The sequence below is a fragment of the Pituophis catenifer genome, unplaced genomic scaffold, assembly GCF_029215685.1.
Source record: "Pituophis catenifer annectens isolate HBS135680 unplaced genomic scaffold, rPitCat1.0.hap2 SCAF_1, whole genome shotgun sequence".
In the NCBI taxonomy this organism is placed as follows: domain Eukaryota; kingdom Metazoa; phylum Chordata; class Lepidosauria; order Squamata; family Colubridae; genus Pituophis; species Pituophis catenifer.
In genome coordinates, this window is record NW_027256881.1 from 42,408,341 (window position 1) to 42,423,398 (window position 15,058).

General features: G+C 36.0%; 1 protein-coding gene across 1 annotated transcript in view; it reads left to right on the plus strand.

The window, feature by feature from the left end:
- The window catches only part of LRPPRC (leucine rich pentatricopeptide repeat containing), a 96,886-nt gene that overhangs the window by 71,571 nt on the left and 10,257 nt on the right, over window positions 1–15,058 (plus strand). Inside the window, exons 29-32 of the mRNA XM_070932364.1 lie at window positions 2,253–2,373; window positions 5,747–5,835; window positions 10,549–10,753; window positions 13,078–13,208. Of these exons, the coding sequence (XP_070788465.1) occupies window positions 2,253–2,373; window positions 5,747–5,835; window positions 10,549–10,753; window positions 13,078–13,208 (546 nt within the window). The remainder of the gene's footprint in view (window positions 1–2,252; window positions 2,374–5,746; window positions 5,836–10,548; window positions 10,754–13,077; window positions 13,209–15,058) is intronic.

The following is a 15,058-nucleotide window of genomic DNA, read 5'->3' on the forward strand; positions in this document are numbered from 1 at the left end:
TCGCAAGGGTGCTTTTTTTCAACTGTTCATTTGCATTCTTTTAGAAAGTCATTAAACACAGCCATTTTTTGTTGTTTTTTTAAATCTTAAAAGAATGCAAATGACCAGCTGTCTGCAAGCAATATAAATCCTTCCATTCCCCACCATTCAGACAGAGCTGAAGAAACTTTTTGGATGAGAAGCAAAATGTCTTCAAAGAAAAACCAGAAAGTCCAGTTGCCTTTGGGACAGTATTTGAGAAGTTGCCACAAACAGGAGGGGGTAAACTTATTTTCCAAACCACCAGAGGGTAGGACAAGATACAATGGATGAAAACTAATCAAGGAGAGAAGCAACCTGTAATTGAGGAGAACCTTCCTAACACTGAGGACAGTTAACCAGTGGAACAGCTTGCCTTCGGAAGTTGTGGGTGCTTAATCACTGGAGGTTTTTAAGAGACTGGATAGTCAGTTGTCTGAAATGGTATAGGGCCGTGATGGCGAACCTATGGCACGCGTGCCATAGGTGGCACATGGAGCCATATTGGTGGGCACGCGAGCGTTGCCCTAGCTCAGCTCCAGCACGCATGCATGCGCTGGCCAGCTGATTTTCAAGCCTTCTGGGCCCACCGGAAGTCAGCAAATGGGCTGTTTCTGGCCTCCGAAGGGCCTTCGGGGGGGGGGAGCTGTTTTCACCTTTCCCAGGCTCCTAGAAAGCCTCTGGAGCCTGGGGAGGGTGAAAAATGAGTCTACCGGGTCCACCGTGCCATCACATGCCAAAAGTGGGAGGAGCACGCGCGGGGGGGTGTTTCATGCGTGCATGAGCGGGGGGGCAGGGCGCATAGAATTATGGGTGTGGGCGCACACGCGTGTGACCGCCCCGCAGTCCCCCCGCTTTTGGCATGTGATGGCAAAAAGGATAGCCATCACTGGTATAGGGTCTCCTGCTTGAGCAGGGGGTTTTGATTAGAAGACCTCCAAGGTCCCTTCCAGTTCTATTTTGATTGATTAATTCCAGGAAACGGGCCAGCTAGCCTGCAACATATATTCTTCAACTTGTTGGGTTCATGTTTTTAATTTAATCTTGACTATCAGTGATCAAATAATACTATTTTCTTAAGTAAAGCTATCAAGACTTATCTTGTAGTACTGTCCTACAACTGTATGTTTTGTGTGTATGTGTTTCATTGAATGCAATAACCTAGCTTTAACATGTAATACTTGGTATTTTAGCTACAGTAATCTAGATACTAAAATCATTGTAAACATAACAAAGAACAAAATTAATGAATATTGACCTAAAGCGGTGTGTAAATTGTTACACACTCTTGTTTCAATGCAAAATATTATGAACATATTCTTAATCACTGCAACATTCACCGAATTTCATGATATCTTTTTTACCTTTAAGAATAACATAATATAGGATTTGCATCTATTTAGTCAGTATATATAGTGTAATTTTTCAAATTCTGTCTCACTTATTCTTCATTCAGTTTTCTGGATATATTTTCAGACATAAGCAAAATTCCACGGCATATATAAGCTCTTTCATGTATAATATTTTATTCTAAGGATTGAAATGACTTTCTAATGTAAACTGTTGAATAGTGGGTATTTCCAGATATGTAACATGTATTTTTAAAGCAGATTAATGTTTTGGTGGGACATTCACATCTTAAATCTTGTTCAGAAAAGTAAATGATTGAAAAGAATACTTCCCTTTTCCTCCTTAGCTTCCTCTTCTTAATAATGTCTTTTGACTGTCAATTATTGTGAATGTGTGAAATAAAACCATTAATCAGTCAGATAAATGCTGTTGTAATATACTTATAAATGGTATGTTTCTGTGTAAACCTTGTTGTAAGCAAATAATTCCGTCTCTCAAAAGTAGAAATACTGCTAACATTTCCAAAAGACTTCTGGGATAAATATTAACCACAAGAATTAGGAATTATCTTAAAATTGAATATAAAGTATTCTTAAATGAGTAGCATTGCAGTGATTTGACAGTGTTTTTGAAAAGGGCTGTTTTGTGACTGGCTAAGACATAACTTGTTTCTCATTGGTGGCAGTAATTCCCCCTCCCCCCTTTTAATATGAAGACAAACTTAAGTTGCTAAAAGTTCAATAGAAATGAGATTTTTATTGGACACTAAAACAGCTCTTAAATGTAGCTTTGAGCTCAGAAAGAAGCAGAGAAACAGATGGAAATTTTACTGTGCCATTTCAATAAACACTGACATATTTATTATTTTTTTAATTCTTTCGCAGAGGCATACAAACTTTTTCTAATGGCAAAGGACGTTGTACTTAATGTCGGTTGTTACAACAATCTTATCAAAGCATTGCTCAGCCATGGTTCTCTTACAGAAGCAATGGAAGTTAAAAAGATGTAAGTCATTTTATGTATGCATCTCTCTTTAGCAGGTATGGGTAATTTTGCGTATACATCATTTCATACCTTGCCTGTTTTTTTAAGGACAATGTCAATGTAATGTACTACACTTTCCATCGTTGAATCAAAGTTGATATTCTGAAGTCATCTTTGTCAATAGTCCATCATGACTGAGTCACACATTTGGTACACTTAACAATTTAACAATGCAGACATTATCAAAACATCAAACACTTCTTATGTGTAGGTAGTCCTGGGATCTCAAGACCAGAGAACAAATATTGCAAATATTCTCTTGAAAGAATCATATGAATAGGAATAAACATCGTTTAGTGCCTCAGACAGCTTTGGTTCATGCATAAAATCCCCAGTGTGGAGTAGAGATCTGAATATGCAGCTATGCCACACATTTATTCAATTGCTTGAATCTCTTAAAAGAACTTTCTTGAAATAAACTTATTAGAGTATGGATTAATTTTATATCGATAGTGAAAAAGAGAGATTAACATACAGAAGATTGTCAGTGGCCATCACATCCAACTGTAATCTGATCCATCACACTATAGAAATAACAATGGTGGGTATCAGCTATAAATATTGAGACTGTTAGAGGAATGAATTATCTTTACAATTAGCTTACATTGTAACCAAGAATGACAGAAAAGTTTTAAATTAGAAGACTGTTGAAAGGGCAGTTTATTAGACTAAATTTATAATAACAAAAACAACAATAATATAATTAAATAGCTACTAGAAAATAACCTGAGATTTTTATATGTTCAAAAAAATAGAGATTTATCTTAAGTAGTTAATATACAGAAACACAAACTTACCAACAAGTTGACTGACTTTCAGAAAATAACCTGCTAGAAATAAAGATGAACGTGAACAGAAAACAATTAAAGCAAGATTTAAATTGTGAACTAATTAAGATTATACTGAAATTATATAAAATAAAATGATAAAGTAAATTTTAACTTCAGTATTTAACCCTAAAATCTTACCTGTATTTCGCTCTGCTTGGACATGTTGCATAACTAGGAATTAAATGGTTACTAGTAAATAACAGAAGATTCATCATGCTTCAGCTCTACAGTCCTTTCCAGTTGCCCTTCCCAAATGCATGGAATCTTTCTCTTGTACTTTAGCTAATTCTCCTTTAGCATAATTTAGCATTGTGACTCAAATCCAACAAAACTATGTTTAGTCTTTGTTATTATTATCTTTATTCATTTATTTATATCCTGCCTTTATTATTTGTATAAATAACTCAGGATGACGAACATACCTAATATTCTTTTCTCTTGCTATTATTTTAAACATGCAAGTAAAAAAAAAATTGGGTTATGAAAAATAACAAAATAAAAACCATCCATGTTCTCTTCACTGATATTCTAGAGAGAGTCAGTATACTTGATTTATATATCTAATGCTCAGCTGAATCATTTTGGAGGCTAAATCATTGCCTCCAAAATGGAGTGCAGTATAGATACTAATCCAGTAAATAAAAAACAGAGAAACAAAGAGATTCTCTTAAACAAATATATATTATGTAATGAGAGACTCTTGTATAAAACCTGCTCATCTTGCTACATTTTACATTAATTTTGATACGATATACATATGTTAGGTGTCAAAACAAAGAGTTTTCAGGATTGCTTGGTAAATTGCAAATATAAATCACTAGGACTGTTGAATATTTAATAAATTATAGAGAAATAGCTTTTCATCACATTGGCAAAGGTTAACACTTTTGGTGAAAATTTAAGCAGGCTAATCTATCAGAACACAATATACTTTACATAGTCTATTACCAGCAGAGACAAAACATAAAATAAATAATAATAATAATTTGGTAATCAAAGTGAAATACAATAAGATTGTATATTGGGGAAAATAACATTCCAAGATCAGGTTATTTTGGAAGAGAGTTCTGCCTACCTTACGTAAGGAAGAAATAATAAGTCATTATTTTCTTTTTCCTACCTGTATGGGTAGATATTTTTTAAAAATCAATAATTTCTGATAGATAAATTGGAAATACTGAATGCTAGTGCCTTTATAGAAAAATATTTTATTATTATTATTGTCACCCCAAAGATCTTGATAAAATTTAACTATAGTTCTAAAATAGAAATGTAGAAGTTTTGAAATAAGGGATTAGGTCTGCAATAACAGCAACACTTATTTAATTGCACTAAAGATTGGAAGATTGGGGAAAGTAAATCCTTTGTAATATGTCATTTACAGTTCTGTGCATGAGTTTTTGACTTACAGGTTTTGACAGATGGGGCAAAAGAAAAAAAAGAGCAATGAGGGCTTAGGCAGAGATTAAGCGGATTGGTTTGGAAGAGTAAGGAAATCCTGAGGACCCAGAAGCTGAAAGTGACTGAGAGGAAGGTCATATTATGAATTTAGCGGAGGATTTTCTTGAGATTGGGGAGAATAATTTAGCAATGACTCTGTTTATTTCCTAATCCGCTTAGTTCATGAATTCAGAAAGGTGGGCTCTTCTGTTGTTTCTCACAAGATGATCCCTGTGGTTTAATCTGATTGTTGATACAGCAAATGTCAGCCTTGTATTTACTCCTCAGGGGGAATTTTAAGAGTAAAGTCTATATTTAATTATGTGGGGACCATTTAAAGCCATGGACATGAAAATAGAAAAAGGTTTTCTGATCAGCTTGTTCAAAGTTTTTTTCCCCCCCAAAAGGATTTAAATATTAGTAAAGCTAATTTCTTGCAGTTTCTGGTAAGTGAAGTTGTTCATTTTTATTTTGTTTTTGCCTTTTAAATTACAGAATTAATGAATGATGCAATTTAGTTATAGGACCGCAGAGTAATACATAAAGTTTTTTTTAATTCTGCATATGTCTAGATGACAAAAATTTGAAAATTAAATCAACCAAATTATACAGAACTGGTTCATAATATCCCTTTGATTTGTATTTAAAATATACTGTGCTCAATGCAGGAAGAATGGTTTTACATTTTATAATTATGGTGACTGTTTTAAAAAGAAGAACAAAGTATCCCGCTTAGGATACAGCAGAACAATAGTGGGCATGCAGTTATTTTCGTCATGTAATATGTCAGCATTCAAGAATCTGAACCGATTGTTTAAAAAAATCTTGTACTTTGTTTCTTTTGTTGCTCATTTCCAACTTTGTCATCTGTCAGAATGCACAAAAAAATTATCCTTCTATAACCATTGACAGGATAACACAAAAGCTGTCTCCAGGTCGATATTTTGCAGCAATATTTTTAACATACGAACAGTAGTTTTTATAATTTCACCTTGGTGCTCAACCATTTATTATCGTATCAGAAGCATGTCAGTAATTCCTTTCTAAATGTCTGCTTCTTTTAGCGCTGAGAACCACATCAAGGGCTTCGTGCTGAACGATGCTGCCAGCAGCCTCCTCATCTTAACGCAAGTTAGGCGGGATTATTTGAAAGGTATGTCACAATGCTTGACCTTTACGTCACATTAATGCCTCTGCAGATTTTTCTTGTAACGCCCTTCGAATACTTGGATAAAGGAGTCCATTTAGCAAATTACCTGCTTATCAAGCGCCTTTTGTGGTAGCTGAGAGACGTAAATTACTGTACATGCATTTATAATACAGCTTGAATATGAATGTACTTGTCATTTGACCACTTAGTCCAGTTTCCGTTCCATTTAACACAAGATGGGTTTTCTTAAGATGAATCACAGCTCTTCAGACATGCAAAATTTGTGTTCCAGAACGAGAAAAAGTACAGGCTTTCAAATGCGTTAAAATTCACAGCACAATTCATTTTGCTTTGGAAATTAACATACCTTAGAGCATCTGAAACAATTCCCAGCAGTTTCTTCCTGCACAATGTGTTTGTAGCACCAGATATCAAGTGAGTTAAATTGAGTGTTAAATGTGAGTGGCTGTGCACTAAATGTTTATAGTACTGATTTTTTAAAAACTTAATCGAATACTTTTAATAGTTCTCAATGCCAGCAGTAATAAAACATACATTGTCCTTTTGTGCTTTTTGTAAACTTTACTTTGCATAGTAACAGCAGTTTCGGCTAAACAATGTAAATGCTTGTGAATGTAGTGGTGGACAATTTTACTGTTATTCTATATTCATTTATTTGAGTCTAGTTTAGATTCATCTTGAACATCTTCCCTCAGAATCTACTGGTTTTCACATAGCAAGAAGGCCAGTCAGGTTTGGGATCACTGAACTTTCACAAATTACAATTTTATACCACAGTTGTTACGGATTGCTGATGAAAATGTCTTTTGTGTTTTCCATCATATGATTAAATGCATCGTTTCCATATTTTATTTCATTTTTAGTCCTAGTTTAGCAAATAACCTTCTTTAAGGTAGCAGGACTATTGCTAAATCATTTAGTTTCATGAATTCTCTGAAGAATATAACTTAGTTTAAATATATCGGAGTTGGATAACATTATACAGTTCTTGGCTTAATTAAAGAGTCCTTTAAACTGTACAAGTTCAGAACTCTGATAAGAAGTGCCTGTCCTTTAGTGGTCTATGGTGTGGGAAGAAGTGAAGGTGTCTGAAACAGCACAGAAACAAAGATTATCAGGAGATGAAAAAAATGTAAGAAAAGCTGTGGGTGGCCTGTCCATATTTTGCTTTGGTCCTACTTAAGTTCTGCTTAAGCTCCATGTGGTACCCAAATGATTATCCCCAGGGAATCCTTTCATCAGAAATAATTGCCCATCAATCAGCTGCCATGACCCTATAATGCCAGACATGATATCCTGAATCTCAAAGTATTGAGAAGAGTCACTGGGAGAATAGCTTCTCCTCTCTACCTTCCCTTGAGACCAGTACTTAAGCAAAATTTCTAAAGCATAACAAGGCATCTTGCTGTTCTCCCATAATTTGCTTTTTTGGCTTTCTCTTGGACAGCAACTAAAGGAGGCAGTAAAAGATTGCAGATAGATTGGCAGAGACTTCCTGCTTCAAACTCTTGAACTTGAACTTCTTTGCTTATATTTGACCTCTGATTTCTACAAATGTGTCTGCTTCCCTTTCCCTTTCCCTTTCCCTTTCTCTTGCTGGATACCTCCTGGCTTGCCCTCAGCAATGGCTAATGAAACACTTGCAAACCTTGAGATCATTTTCTCAGTACTGAGTGCATTAATCCTGTTTCTCTGTGCTGTGCTTTACTTCTCTAGCCAATTTTTTATTCTTTAGAGCAGAGCAGGGAAGCTTGTATAAAAACTATAGAACTGAAATTGGAAGTCCAGTGGAATCTGTATTTTAAAAATACTTAATTCGATGTGCTGATATGATCTACCTAGCCTAAGGATGCTCCACTGAAGGTAATTCATGCCTTGATCATTCCCAGATAGCCTACTACAATGTGAGGCTCCACATTGTAGTAGCCTTAACATTGGATGGATTATTTGTGCCAGGCAAAAAAAACACTAATTGTGCAGTCACTGCAATGGTTTCAAAATTGTCTTCTAGGCCCAAATCAAAGTACTAGTTACTATTTCTAAAGCTCTTTACGGTGCAGTGTGAGAATATGTCAGGCAACACCTTGCTGAAACTGACTCTGACCCCTTCATTCCCCTAAAAGAGAGCCTGTTGCAGGTCCCCATCCTTAGAGGATTTACTGGCATGGGTCCAGCAACAGGCCTCCATTTTATGGAGCACTCTCTCCTGGAGATGGCCTCTAATTTATAGATCTTTCAAAACCTAGCCAGAGAATTGCTGCCTCAGCAGGTATTTGGTCTTGAGTTAATTTCATACAATAGTGGTGCAATATGTTCATTTTGTACTGATTGTTTTTATTGCTTCCATGGGATTTTAATAAGTAATAATCAGAATTTTTAACATGAAAATTAATATATAGCCATTGTAACTAAAATAGGGAGAATTATGACCTTGGTCAATTATACATACACATCAGATCTGAATAAACTGAGTCTAAATTATAGTCATTAAGAAAATAGTCACATTTTTATAGTGAAACCTTGATTTTTCTGGATCTCCATTTAGTGATCTTTAGATGCAACAATTCTTTTTAAAGATTTCATCTCCAATTATTTATCTGAAGCAGCCTAAACAATTTTTTACATCTTTTCTCTAATTATATAATCTATGTTTTTACAAAATGATACAAGTTAGTATAAAAACATCAGTTATATAATGTTACATTACTTCAGTTTGATTTAATAGACATTGATTTAAATGGGAACTGATCCTCCTTATCCCAACTCCAATAAATCAAAGATTTATTGGAAAAATTAACATTAGTCTTGAGATTCTGGAGATATATATATATATACAAACAATATCATTAAATAGAATGGAAATGGAAATGGGCTGGTCACATAGCAAGAAGAACTAATGGCAGGTGGACGAAGGCAATCATAGAATGAATTCCACTTGATAAAAATTGTCTACAAAAAAGACTTAAACAAGATGGATTGACAACATCAGCAAGTATTGCAGACCCAATTGCAAAAGAAAGCTTAAAACCGTATTGGTTGGAAACATGCAGAAGAGGCCTTTATCCTGCAATGGATAAGACAATGGCTAAAATGATGATATGTATATGTATGTACACATGCACACTTATAGATATACATACACACACACACACGCATATACATAGATACATACATATACATACATATACATACACACACACACACACATGAGATAGTAAAATAAATACATGTTACTCTTCATCTAATTATCATGTTCTAATATTACCTTTTCATTCTTGGTATCCATATGTGTTTCTGTGTGTATACGTACATACACACATACATGAACCAATTCCTTTTACCTATATTAGTGTGGCTTGTGGGGGACAGAGCATCAGAAGTTTAATTTTCACTGTTAATTATTTAGGATAGGTAAGTAATTGTGGTCAGTGGGAACATTTAGTATTTTGAAAAAAATGTTCTGGGTGCTCTAATAAAATAGCTGCTGTACCTGTTCATTATTGATGAGGATGGAGGCATGGCCAGGCACCAAAGATCCACTCACCTGAAGTCAAACTGTTGGGTTGTGTTTTCCTTTACCATATGATGCTCTCTATCACCACAGAATGTTTCTGTTTTCCTGTTTAGATATCACATTAAATTTTCTATGTCTATTATTGTAAGATAAGAATGCAGCTTAACTATAATATGATTAGCTATAAATGTGTTCCATACGCCTTTTCCCAAAAAATTTTGGAAGGAAAGTTGGCAAGAGTTTTAAGTTTTCTACTGTTACTGTTAGCTACAGGACCTACACTTAAGACTAAGCAAAACAGATTAGGGTGTTTTGATATATGGTGGAGACTTTCATCATGAAAATTCGGTAGAATACATAATAAAGTGATGATTTTATTTTTCATGTTGCCATTTTCAATAGCTAATATCAAATGTTGGACTGAAAGTTATTGTAGGTGACCACTACTGATTGTGAGCCAACTGTATACTTAACCAGTGAACCCACCACTTTTTACTGTTGAACCCCTCCAAGATGCTAGTGCAGGATATAAATACATCTTGGTGGTTAAAAAAACCCCATAAAAAAAAAGCTTCACAAATCTAGAAAAATGGTGCTTGAGGAGGTAGGGTATGGAAACAGTACTTTTCCTATCTTTTTTTTTTTTTTTTAATTTGATTTATATGCCGCCCTTCTCCGAAGACTCAGGGCGGCTTACAATGTGCTCAGCAATAGCCTTCATCCTTTTGTATATTTATACAAAGTCAGCTTATTGCCCCCACAAACTGGGTCCTCATTTCACCTACCTTAGAAAGGATGGAAGGCTGAGTCAACCTTGAGCCTTGGCGAGATTCGAACCCTGCAGTAATTGCAGGCAGCTGGTCTTAATAAGCTTAATAACAGGGTGCCTTAAACCCCTGTACTACCAAGGCTCTATCTAATATGCATGATGGCTTATAGTGACTGTTAACTATTTAGTGATAAGAAAGTAGTCTTGGAAATGTGGACATCAAAATCTTACATGCAAGATATACATAACAACATATAATTGCTTTCGGTAAACAATCTAAAAAAGCTATGGTGGGTTGAACAAAAGAATTGGTAAGACTTTTCCTTCTCTCATTAATTAGATTTATGAATATGCAATGTAATATCAAGATCTAATGTTTTGAATAACGTTTCTTTTTTAATCTGTTCAACAGAAGCAATGTCTTCCCTCGATGCACTTCTTAAAAATGGTAGGATACCCAGTCAACTAGCAATTATTCGTCTTGTTCAGGCATTCGCTCAGAAGGGAGATGAAGAGAGTATAAGGGAAATTGAGAAATTAATAGAACCCCTCCATGGGATTCTTAAAGTACCAAAAATGCTTTTCATCAACAACATTGCGCTGGCTCACATCAAAAAGTAGGTAACTCGATAATTGGTACCACTTCTTTGTACTAGTAGGGAAGTAATGTCACGGTGATCTTGTTGTCTTATCAATAATCTTTTCTTCGTAATAGTTAAATACTTGAATTGGCTGCCATTGAAAAATCTTGCCTAGAAACAATGAACGTTGGAATCTGTTTAATAAAATGCAAAAAATGCAGGTTATTGGATAAGTGAACTTTTCCAGTAGGCTAATGATATCAAACTCTTCCCCCCCCCCTTTAATTGTGTCCAATTCTTGTAAGACTGCCTGAACAAGTCCTTGCAGTTTTCTTGGCAAGTTTTCTTAGAAGTGGTTTGCCATTGCATCCTTCCTAGGACTGAGTGAAAGTGACTGGCCCAAGGTCACCCAACTGTCTTCATGCAGGAGTAGAATTCTTGGTCTCCCAGGTTCTAGCCTGACAACCACTACACTAAACTGACTCTCATATCAAACACATACATGTTTATAAAATTCTGTCTACCTGAATGAAACGTTGACGTACACTAACTTGCTAATACTGTAATTCACAGCATAGTGCATACCTGTTTATAGCAGTAAGTTGTACAGGTGTGTTAAAATTGCTTTGCACGCCTGTTATAATGCAGAATAATAAAAGATTAGCCTAAAGATTGTGAGTACCTGTATTTCTTGCTGAATCTGACGGAACACTGGTAAGGTCACATATTAAGACCTACTTAGTGGCGATAAAAGCGGCAAAGTTTAATTACCGCTCTTATTGCGTCATCAGAGAATCGTTCGGCCGCTCTGTTCAGGGTGACCCGCTCCCTGCTCCACCCGGGAGCACGGGAGGACCCCTTGGAAGGCAGGGCCGAGGATTTCGACAATATCTGTATGACAAAATCACTCAGATCCAGGGGGATTTGGACTCTGACTGGGTAGATTTGGGCAGGGTGGTGAGGAATAGTCTTGAGAACGTTATCTGGGAAGAGTTTGATTCTGTGACCCCTGATGACGTGGGCAGGATTCTGGGGAGACTTAGTGCGGCCACATGTTTACTGGATCTGTGTCCCTCCTGGTTAGTACTGGCTTCCCGGGAGGTTACACGAGGCTGGCTCCAGGGAATTATTAACGCTTCGTTGAGTGAGGGTTACTTCCCCATGGCCTTGAAAGAGGCGGTGGTGAGGCCTCTCCTCAAGAAGCCTTCGCTGGACCCGACAGTATTAGCCAACTATCGTCCTGCCTCCAACCTTCACTTTGTGGCGAAGGTTGTTGAGAGTGTGGTCGCACGACAGTTTCCTCCATCCTTCTAAGGAGAAATAAGTTTTACAAATTCTTAATACCATAGTATCCAAAATCCTTCATGAAAAGCAGTTTAAAAAACTAGGTAGTCTTTTGGAAATGCTTAAAGGACCAATCTTTTCTTTTAAACATCAGTTTAACATCAAGAAAAGTCCAAAGTACACATATAAGGTTGTGTCAGGTAGAAGAACATGGTAACAAACAATCAGTACAAACTTTTTGACATTTTATAGTCCAGTTATCTTATTTATTTGCTGTAGTCCGTTTTTATTAATTCAGACATCATGTCAGCTGTCTCCAGCTCTTTAAAATCAAAGCCACAATAAGTTGTGTTTATACACAACTACAGTACTTTCATCATATATTGCCATTTCTATTACACTAGAAAGTAAAAGAATACGTAAACAAAACCATTAAACCTATCCATGAGTAGGCATAGAAGGACACGAAGGTGCAAATTTCATATATTCATTATGATGCAAATGATGAGGCCAACATAGTTGTGTCAGATATTGTGACATGAATTCTATCCTTTCTGCAATGATATCATGACACAGGTATCTTCATTTTGATATCAGCCTGGTTGTTACAGACACTGGTGAGCATATCACATTTAATATAGTTGTGTCTACTTCCAAAAAGGTAACTATGGAAAAGTCAAGAAGTATTTAATAATTATAAACATGCTGTTTTTTTCCTGTAATTTTTGTTTCCTGGGGATATTTTTTTTATTTTTACTTCCCCATATTTCAAAGACAACTAACCCATGTGTTATTTTGTTCTGTTACCAAAAAAGTAATGTTACTCAACAGTATAAAAGGTTATAGTTCATTTATGAAGGAAATGGCATTAGTGCTGATGTTATGCACTCGGCCATAAATGTGTTTCACTTTGTGTTATAACAGTATCTGCATGAGTGGATTGATAAGTACTTTTAACATTGCTATTCTGTGTAATATTAATGTAGTAATAGAATAAAACATTCATGGTCTTGCTTTATTGGCATATGAACTCTAACGTTAGCAACTTAGCTAATGCAGCTTTTTACTTTCACCAGCAATAACTGCGATGCTGCCACAGAATACATTGAGGAGAAATTCATTTCTAGACAACTGACTGAAGAGGCTAACTTATCCTTTGTATTCAAAAAAGTGATAGAAGACAAAGAGGAAACAGCTTTGGAAAAACGTAAGTTAGTGTAGCAAAAAAAATCCACTGGTTTACAAAAAACTTCAGTAGCTGCTTCTGTAAATCTTTCCTACTTGGTCAGTTCTTGAAGCAAGCAGCATTTTTAAGCCTTATATAGCTCATTTTGTGTTAATTTCAAAAGTAACATCACTTATAATGAAATCTTACCTGCCACAAACAGCCTACATGAATATATTTCAAACTTGACAACTTTAAAATGTTTGGACTTCGGAGCTAGGGAATTCTAGGGGTTGAAGTCCATGCATCCTAGAGTTGCCAAGTTTGAAAAACATTGACTACGTGATCACTTTTACTACCATACTCTTCGGAGTATGAGACACACTTCTCCCCCCCCCCCCAAAAGAGGGTGAAATTGTTGGTGCGTCTTATACACCAAATACAACCATTTTTGGCCTCCTGAAACCCTGCACCGCGCATCCTGTTTTTGCCAAAAACAGGCCCATTTTTGCAAAAAATGGGATGCACAGAGGATTTGGGAGGCCTGCAGAATGCTCCTGGGGGCTGGGGAGGGCAAAAACGGGGCGCAGGGGGGTTTGGAGGCCAAAAATGGCCTTGTTTTTGGCCTCTCAAACCCCCCACGCGTCACACTTTTGCCCTCCCCAGCCCCCAGGAGCACTCTGCAGGCCTCCCAAACCCTCTGCGCATCCCATTTTTCGCAAAAATAGGGCACGCAGAGGGTTTGGAAGACCTGCAGAGTGCTCCTGGGGGTCAGGGAGGGCAAGACCCGGACGCGTGGAGGCCAAAAACTATTTTTTTTCTTGTTTTCCTCTTCGAAATCTTGGTACGTCTTATACTCCGATGTGTCTTATAGTCCGAAAAATACAGTAAATGCTGGGCTGCATGTTTTCCAGAGCAGGGTTGGACAGCAAGAGGCTTTTTGACATTGGGGGAGAAGAATCCCAGGTGATTTCTACGATAGCTGGGAAATAGAATTCTGAGATGAGATCTCTCTACCCACAACGGAGGCAGAATGAAATATATAATCCTACCGGTAATAGTGTAGGATTGTGGTGCTGGTAGTTTTAATTCTTTATTGATAATAGATGTTCATTTATTCATTACTTCTGTTTTTGCCTCAATCTTTCAATCTGAAGAGTACTCAAGGCAGCCAATAGACAAAAATAAAAAATCAAATGGAACTATTTGAATATAAAAAGTTTTTAAAAGTACTGTTAAACTGATCATCAGTTCAAGTTGAAGGGTGTAATCACCACTTTTTAATTTATAGCATATTTTTACAATGTGGTTTATAACATAAAAAGTTTAAAACAATAAAATATGCTATGAATTAAAAAGTAGCAAAAATTGATAAACCACCATTAAAAATATTACAATTGGAAGCCTGTACCCTGTTTATAAATTAATTCTTTTTTAGCTTGTTTTGTTACTTTTTAATCTTTTAATTTTAATGTTCTAATTGCTTTATTGCTGTTTTATGGTATAAGCCATCCAGCGTTGCCCAACAGTGAACTGTGAAACATAAAGTAAATTAAGGTGGCTAAAACACCCGAATTTGAAGGGCCTGCATTTTTAAAATGCTTATACGTAACCTTGTCAGCCCTCTTACAAAATATAATCAAAAAAGCAATATCAACATACAGCTTCATTTAATGGGTTTAATATTAGAAAATTAGGGGTTAGGATACAGAAACTTGAAAACTGGATAAGCAAACAGCCCATCCTTAATTACCATTGAATTTATTAAGATGATGTGTCTGAGTTATTTGAACCACTTCTTCTCACATTACAAAACTGAAGGAATAACTTCTTTTTCCCTTTTTTTAGATGATAAAAAGTCAGGTTGGTGTCCATGATGGTCCAATCAAAGT